The sequence below is a fragment of the Rhincodon typus genome, chromosome 24, assembly GCF_021869965.1.
Source record: "Rhincodon typus isolate 14 chromosome 24, sRhiTyp1.1, whole genome shotgun sequence".
Taxonomy (NCBI): Eukaryota; Metazoa; Chordata; class Chondrichthyes; order Orectolobiformes; family Rhincodontidae; genus Rhincodon; species Rhincodon typus.
The window spans coordinates 42594961-42604239 of NC_063355.1; the positions used below are offsets into that span (position 1 = coordinate 42594961).

Sequence of the window (9279 nt, forward strand, 5' to 3'; positions counted from 1 at the left end):
TTTGATTAGGCAGTTGACTAGCTCTGAGCAGTAGGAGAGGAAACCAGATGCTGCCTGGTATTAAAATGAACTGTTTTTACATCAAGCCTTTTGAAGGAATGGTCAACACGAGTTCACAGTAAATCTCACTTAGTCAGTCTGCAAAATTAAATGCATGTCTTCAGACCTCTTAGGCTTTTTTAGCAGTGGCTGACTGTCTTTTAAATTCATGACATCTTTTCAGATCCATTCAGTCGAACAAACACCTACGGTGGCCTTGGAAACCTCAGCACGAGTGCCTTTGGAGGATTAGGCAATCCAGCACTTGGTTAGTGCATGTTTGTATTGTAAATATAAAGTACCACTATTCTTTGTGTTTATTTAGTCAGGTATTATCACTGGACTGCTAATCTAGATATTCAGGTAATTTCTCCTTTAATTTCTTACACTTTCTTCAGGTCAAAGGGGTGGCCATGGGTACCTGCATGGGCCTCATTTATGCCTGAATCTTTGTGGAGTATGTGGAACATTACTTGTTCCAGTCCTACACTGGCCCCCACCTTTCCCTTTCTCTGGTACATCGATGATATCACTGGTGCTGCTTCCCTGTCTCATCTGGAATTGGAGAAGTTATCTATCTTGCTTCCAGTTTCCACCCTGATTCTCATCTTCATCTGGTTCATCTCTGACTCCTCCCTTCCCTTCTTCGACATCTCTGTTTTCATTTCTGGAGATAAGCTGGTCACCAATAACCACTACAAATCCACCGACTCCCACAGTTACTAGGACTATACATCCTCAGCACCCTGCTTGCTGCAAAGACTCCATTCCATTCTCCCAGTTCCTCCATCTCCATCATATCTGTTCCAATGATGCCAACTTCGACAAGAAGGCCTCTGAAATGTCCACCACCTTCCTCAACCAGGATTCCTTACCACCATGGTTGACAAGGACCCTCAGCCATGGCTGATCCATCTCCCATACTTCAGACCTCACCCCCTCACCACCTCTCCCCTCCCACAACAGCGATAGGAGCTCCTTGTCATCACCAACCATCCCACTAGCATCCACATCCAAAGGATCATTAGCTGCCATTTCTGCCACCTCCAGTAGGATGCCACCACTAGACACACATTCCCCTCCACTCTCTTGTTAGCCTTCCCGCAGGGACTGTTCCCTCCAGAACACCCTTGTCCACTCCTCCTCTACTCCAAATACCTTCCCACGCCTCAACATCACCTTCCATTGCAAACGCAGAAAGTGTTACACCTGCCCAATTACTTCCTCCTCCCTCACTATCCAAGATACCAGGTGAAGCAGTGATTTACCTGCATTTTATTTGATCGCATCCACTGTATTCACTGCTCACAATGTGCTTACTCTGTACCTTGGGAGACAAAGCGCAGAACAGGCGAAGGCTTTGCAGAGCACCTATGTTCTTTCCACCAAAATGACCCTGACCTTCCGGTTGCCTGCCACTTCACACCACCCAATTCCCTGGCCAACATCTCTACCTCAGGCTAGCTGCAATGCTCCAGCAAAGTTCAGCGCAAGCTAGAAGGACAGCACCTCCTTTTCCACTCAGGAACCCTGCAGCTTTCTGGACTCGAGAGATGACCAGAGTAAGAGTAGGGCCGATCAAGGATTGTAAAGGGAATTTTTGCACGGAGCCTAAAGAGATAGGAGAGGCCCTTAATGAATACTTTCCTTCGGTATTCACAACTGAGAGGGACCTAGTTGTAGAGGAGGATGGTGTGAAACAGGCTGGTAGGCTAGAGGAGGTGGATGTTAGTAAGGAAGATGTACTAGGAATTTTGAGAAACTTGAAGATAGGTATATCTCCCAGGCCTGATGGGATTTATCCAAGGATTCTATGGGAAGCGAGGGAAGAGATCGCAGGGCCTTTGGCGATGATCTTTTCGTCCTCACTGTCCACAGGTATAGTGCCAGGAGATTGGAGAGTGGCAAACGTCATTCCCTTGTTCAAAAAGGAACAGGGATAACCCTGGAAATTACAGGCCAGTTAGTCTTACTTCAGTGGTGGGCAATTTATCGGAAAGGGCTCTGAGATATAGGATTTATGATCACTTGGATCGGCACAGTTTGATTCATGATAATCAGCATGGATTTGAGAGGGGTAAATCATGCCTTACAAACTTTATTGAATTCTTTGAAGAGGTGACCAAACACGTGGATGAATGTAGAGCAGTGGATGTGGCATACATGGATTTAAGTAAGGCGTTTGATAAGGTTCCCCATGGTAGGCTCATGCAGAAAGTATGGAGGCATGGGACAAGGGGAAATGTGGCAGATTGGATTCAGAATTGGTTGACCCTTAGAAGATAAAGGGTGGTAGTGGACAGAAAATATTCAACATGGTGCTCAGTTACGAGTGCTGTACCACAAGGATCTGTTCTGGGTCCTCTTCTATTTGTGATTTTTGTAAATGATTTGGATGAAGGAGTGGAAGGGTGGATTAGTAAGTTCGTGGATGATATGAAGGTGGGTCGAGTTGTGGATAGTGCGGAGGGCTGTTCTAGGTTACAGAGGGACATTGATAGGATGCAGAGCTGGGCTGAGAAGTGGCAGATGGAGTTTAACCCTGAAAAGTGTGAAGCGATTCATTTTGGAAGGACAAACTTGCAAGCAGAATACAGAGTTAACGGAAAGATTCTTGGCAGTGTGGAGGAGCAGAGGGACCTTGGGGTTCATGTTCACAGTTCCTTGAAAGCTGCCACCCAGGTGGATAGAGTTGTTAAGAAGGTGTGCGGTGTGTTAGCTTTCATTAATAGAGGGATTGAGTTCAAGAGCCGTGAAGTTATGCTCCAGTAATACAAAACCCTGGTTTGGCCACATCTGGAATATTGTGTTCAGTTCTGATTGCCTCATTACAGGAAAGATGTGGAAGCGTTGGAACAGGTGCAGAGGAGATTTACCAGGATGTTGCCTGGAATGGAGGGAAGGCCTTACGTGGAAAGGTTGAGAGTGCTAGGGCTTTTCTCTTTAGAACGACGAAGGATGAGAGGTGACTTGATAGAGGTGTACAAAATGATCAGAGGTATAGATAGAATAGACAGCCTAGGGTGGAGGTAGCTATTACGAGGGGGCATAGTTTAAAGTGAGTGGAGGTAGGTTCTTTACTCAGAGAGTGGTAGGGGTGTGGAATGCATTGCCGGAGAGGGTATTGGAGTCGGCCTTATTAGGGGCATTTAAGCGGCTATTAGATAGGCATATGGATGATAATAAGGTCGGGGTAGCGGTTAGATAGACCTTAGGTTTAGGGTAAAAGTTCGGCACAACATCTTGGGCCGAAGGGCCTGTACTGTGCTGTACTGTTCTATGTTCTATGTTCAATATAGAGTTCAATAATTTGTGTGGTTGAGCACCTCCTCCCATGATCTATCTCAAACCCCACACACCAGGCCTTGTTGTCACATGCGCTGCAACCACAAACACCTATTGTCAGTCACTAATGGTTCCCTTTAGCAGCTATTCATTTTCTTCACCCTTACCCATTCCTTTGTCTGCCCAACTTTTTTTCTCTGTCACAGGGCTCCATCTCCATCTATCCTTTAGTCCTCCCCCATTCCCCTATCCTATCTTTAGCACATATACCAACCCTTTTCTAGCTACAGTCAGCTCTGAAGAAGTGTTACTGGATCTGAAATATTAATTCTGCTTTCTCTCCACAGATGCTGCCAGATCTGAGTTTCCCAGCAATTTCTGTTTTTGGAGTTCGAATTTCTGGGTTTGAATCCTTCCACGGCAGATGGATTGAATTCAATAAAAAGAATCTACAATTAAGAGTCTAATGATGACCATGAATCCATTGTCGATTGTTGGAAAAACCCATCTGGTTCACTAATGTCCTTTACGGAAAGAAACTGCCATCCTTACCTGGTCTGGCCTACATGTGACTCCAGACCCACAACAATGTTGTTAACCCTGAACTGCCCTCTGGGCAATTAGGGATAGGCAATAAATACTGGCCTAGCCAGTGATGCCCTTATGAATGAACTTTAAAAACGGCAGGAGTACAATTACTTGTTTTGACTAGGTTAGCAGTTTGCCAAGTGTTTTCTTCATGCAGAAGTTAGATATTTTAATAGGCCATTGATGTTTAAATGTGTCTTGCTAACATCTTTGCCAAGTCGCTTGTTTAAAAAAAAATTCAAAAGGATGCAGTTGATGATGTGCTAATGTTGCATTGCTTATCCCACTTTTTCTAAATCTGGCAACTATTGCTGTAGAGCAGATCATGCAGGAGCTGCCCCAGCAGTGTGAACAATTGTCGTCATTCAATACTACCGATGTCAGACGGAGTTTTCACAATTGACTCATTCAGGAAGTCAAACCATCTAGTGGTAACATAGACATTCAGGCTTTATAAGTGCAAGCATCCACCAGTTTTGCTGTTTGGTTCAATTGTGGTGACATTCAGTATGCACTAACAAGACTAAATGTCTTTACTGTTAATGAGTCTACTTCAAATAAGCAATCGGACTGTGAAAATTTGACTTTGAATGTTCAAGCCCAGCTCCAAGTGTTTTTTTTATGCTTGGCAAAACAGTACATTATAAAAACTTGTATATCATGTGATTTTATAAAAAGGTATTCCACTTAATCTGTTTGTTTTCCACATATTCTACTTGCCTAGCTTCCAACAGCATGTTTGGTCACAAAGAACCTCCAGGAATACAGAGCCTCAACAATGCTCATGAGCCATGGAACCGTCTCCATCGAACTCCACCTTCATTTCCAACCCCACCGCAGTGGCCAAAACCAGGAGAGTCTGAACGAAGCTCCTCCGTAACTAACCACGACAGAGACCGAGATTTGGAGAAAAGAGATTCTTCACTTAAAAGTGACAGAGAGAAAGAAAGGTACCTGCCTAACTATATCACCTCCTGTTTAGTGGGAGTTTTCATTAGAATCCCTACAGTGTGGAGACAGGCCATTCGGCCAAACAAGTCCACAACAACCCTCCAGAAAGCATCCCACCCAGATCCATCCCCCTACCCTTTTCCTGTAACCCTGCCTTTCCCATGGCTAACGCACCTAACTACACATCCCTGAACACAACAGGCAATGCACCCAACTTGCACATTTTTGCACTGTGGGAGAAAACCGGAGCACCCAGCGGAAACCCACACAGACACAGGGAGAATGTGCAAACTCCACACAGACTGTTGCCCGAGAGTGGAATCGAGCCTGGGTCCCTGGTGCTGTGAGGCAGCAGTGCTAGAGATTGAGCCACTGTACTGGTAGCATTCACTGTGTGAACACATTCTATCTACTTCACTCCATGTGTTATAGTATTGATTCCTTTTGATCTGAGCACCTTCCTCAGTTGACTAATGCTTTCAAAATGGTTCTGTGCACATCAGGTTCATAACAAGGATTTGCCCAGCTTATCACAACATGAACGTGAATAAGAACTTGTTGCAAGGAATTTAACCATGAAGAACAAATTGTTCCAATTTTTGAGTAGTGTTTAGTGTTGCTTTTGGGAAGGGGGCTGTGCACATGGACTCCCTGCACTGGGACTTCCCACAATTCTGATTACAGTGGGACTCCACATAAAGGCACGGATTGCCACACAGCACTCCCACCCCCCCCCCAATCCCCACTTAGATTGCAGAATGAAGCAGCCATGGTCTGAAATTTCCAGCAGTTTGTGATGTCCAATTCTAATTTGGATACCAATGATAATAGATATCCTGTCAGTGAGCCTGTATTTTGCAGCAAACCAATGCTAATCCCAAGTTGTGGAACATCAATGCCCACATTTATTTGTAATGTGGAAGAAGATGTCATCCATACAGAAATAATCCCTTCATTTGTGTTTATTTTACCAGGGAGATGGGTAATATAAATCATTAAAGAATCAATTGTAAAATTAGTTCTAGAATCCCACCTTGGAAAATAGAGGTCCTTGGGAGACTTAATTTGTCTGTTCATTGTGTTAGAATCATAGAATGTTACAGTACATAATGAGGTTGTTCTGCCTGTCATGCCTGTGCTGGTTCTTATAAAGAGCTATCAATTAGCCCCGTAGTCATGCAAATGTTTCTTTTTCTCGTTCACATTTGCAAGTTATTGTTGAATCTGCTTCCACAATCCTTGCAAAAACATTACAAGTCATTGCTTAAAAAATGTTCCTCATTACCACAATATCTAAATAGTTTGTTATTTCTGACTTAAAATGAATACCTTTATGCTTTGTTGACTGAATTGAGCAAACATTCAGTTATAATTCTATGATTCTAGCCTCTGCATATTTGTCAGGAAAAAAAGCCTCATTCTGATATATGCAGCTGTCATCACCATTGCAAAAGGAGATAACATACTGTGGATTGACCAAATGGAATGTTTCACTTTAAAAGGTCCCATTGACCTGTGGCATATTTCCAGAATTTCATGTGAAAAATGGCTTGCCTAAAAATGTTCCAAAGTTTCCAAACTTTTCAGGTTTACTAGATTTGAATAAACAGATCACCAGACATAATTGTTTGCAGTACCGTGCAGTTTAAAATATTTGCATGTTTTTCTAGGGATGGAGTGGAGAAAAACAGGCATTCCAACCGATCATCACCAGCATCTGCCCCAGTCAACCATCAAATCAACAACCTCATCCACAGCAACAGCCGAAGCATGAATGATCCAAGCAGGCACCATAGCAGCACTGAGCGAGATCGGTCAAAGGAGCTGGAGAGAGATCACACAGACCCACTGAGGGAGTTATCTAGCACTGAGCATAAAATCAAGGAAAACCGGTCACCAATAAAAGATGGGCAGAGCCACGAGAGACGGCTACCTGAAGAAAACACAAAACCAGTTGTGAGGCCCAGTTCTCCATACAACAGAGCTGTACTGAGTGAAAGCATGAAACTCAGCAATTCGGTGAGCAAAGACAGCGAAAGGAAATCGGAGCCCTCCTGTGACCTTCAGAAAATAAAGAATGATGTAAAGATAAAAGAAGAGCGAAAAGAGGATAATGAGGTGATGGTGATAGGTTCGGACTCATCTCAGCATCCAAGGAATAATGAGCCACCTCACCACACATCCATACACGGAATTCCACTGAGTCATTCTATGGGCCCCATGCCTATTACAATGAGCAGTATCCACCAGATGAACAACATGAATGTGCTTGACCGTGCACGAATGGTAACACCTTTCATAGGTATGAACCCGCTGGCGGGAAGAGAACGACTACCCCACCCTGGATTTTCATGGGATCCTGTCCGGGATCCTTTACGAGATGCATACCGGAGCTTTGACTTGCACCGCAGGATGGAATTCCCTCTACGCACAGATTCCATGCACAGGTTCCCAACGCCGGCTGGTTTCTATGAGCATGATCGGTCGTATAGAGACAGAGAGCCTCACGACTACAACCATGAGCACGTTCTGGAGGTCAGACGTGAACAGGAGCGCTTACGACACACAGATGAAAGAGAACGTTTGCACCTAAGGGAAGAATTTGACCGTGCTAGGTTACATGCCTTGCATACATCATCAATGGATGGTCACTTGGCACATGTGCCATCCTTTATGCCTCACATAAGTGGAATGCACTACCCGAGGCTAAGTCCATCCACTGCCAATCACAATGGTATTTTGAACAGGACCCCACCAACTGCAGCATTGAGTGCTCCACCTCCTCTTGTACCAGCAGGCAGTGCACGGTCTGTCTCTCCCCGGAGGACTACACCACTCACTAACTCAGAGTCCCGGGACTACTCCCCTTCTCGTAATCCCAAAGAAGTTGAGGCAAGGTAGTTCTTGGACCTGTTGACAGCTGTCCTATATATGAGATCCTTTGATTCAAATAATGCACTGCAACAAGAAGAGAACGCTGTAAATTTATAAAATTGAAGCACAGTTGAGAGGGATAAAAAGTCTGTGATATCAGAAGATTGCTTATAATTGGAATTAATATATTATCAATTATAAATCTCTAGATTTCTTTGTGCAGAGAAGAATTCTGAAATCATGTTTGTACATTTTTCCAATATTTGAAATCTAATTTGTATGGATTTGTAATTTTATTGTTTCACTTCAATTTGTTTGCTTTTCAGTTTTGTGTTCTGTTTTCAGCAGTTACAGGCCTCAGACTATTTTAATAATACCCAGGGTTTGCTATTGGTATCATTTATCAAGATACCAATTTACAATGAATCCACTGTGATGTTTCATATTGAGGCCAAAAATGACTTTATTTGCTTCCCAAAAATGTCTGTGTACTTTGAGAAATGTACAAATCTGAATTTGTTTTGCCTTATTAACAATTACAAGATATGCAGAAGAGGTCCTTGTGGTTCATGTACAAATGTAAATACTCTGTTGATACTCAGAACATGCTAATTAAATTCTTTACTTAGGTAGCCTTTATAAAGGGTTTTTGAAACCAGAACAGCTCACTCGATATTTGTAGCACAGTTATTCCAATAGTGTCATGTGGAAGTGTGCTTGAAGCTCAGTTTCAGAGAAGCGTATTCAATTCAACTATGCAAGAACCACAGGCAGGTCTTTCACAAAGGCTGTGTACCCAAACTAATGGCAACATACCATGGGGTGGGGGAACACTACTGTGTGCAACAGTGGGGACAACATGTAAATCCATTAAGCAAACACAGAAGACCAGAGGGAGAGACAAAAACTGTTGGACCAATGAGGCACCCAGTTCAGAGAGAGGTTTTATTTCTCGATCCACAACACAGACAATAATGCATTGGGAAAAATTCTTAGTGGCTAACAAGGACATTCAGTGTGGACCTTGTGTAATTGTGCAGTGTTTTTATGGAATCTGTATACAAGACAAAGTAGTATTTTAGGATCAAAAATCTCATGGTAACATTTCTAATAAAATACTGTTAGCAATGAAGTCCTTAAACAGGTCTTTCTTGCAGTGTGGTTCTGGCTGAATTACTCTGCCTGATTCTTCATCTCTTGGTCATATGTAAATTTTGCCATGTTTTACTTGCTGGACAAAAAAAGCAGCATCTGTGTTTATATATCTGGGCTTTTACTCTGTAGTTACTTCATACATCAGCTACATTTCTTTCTTTCTGCTCTGTACTTTGGTTTCTGTATTTTAAACAGACTTGATTCCTGTAGATCAATGAGACAAATACAGCATTGATTTTGAGACAAAATGGTTGTTTGTTTGTTGTGTCAGAGGTCATACCAATTGAACTGTTTAACACCACCACTTGAGTTGTTAATGCAAAATTGTTTTGACAATCCCCACAGAGATGCTATCTGCCTGTGACAATGCTTTTTTGTATTTTTCAG

At 43.0% G+C, this 9279-nt stretch overlaps 1 protein-coding gene across 13 annotated transcripts in view; it reads left to right on the plus strand.

The window, feature by feature from the left end:
* The window catches only part of LOC109928974 (autism susceptibility gene 2 protein-like), a 475973-nt gene extending 467686 nt beyond the window's left edge, over positions 1-8287 (plus strand). For all 13 annotated transcript variants that reach the window (XM_048611251.1, XM_048611260.1, XM_048611254.1 and 10 more), the window contains 3 exons: positions 224-307; positions 4637-4862; positions 6534-8287. In XM_048611251.1, the coding sequence (XP_048467208.1) occupies positions 224-307; positions 4637-4862; positions 6534-7764 (1541 nt within the window). In that variant the 3' untranslated portion in view covers positions 7765-8287. The remainder of the gene's footprint in view (positions 1-223; positions 308-4636; positions 4863-6533) is intronic.
* The last annotated feature ends 992 nt before the right edge of the window (positions 8288-9279 follow it).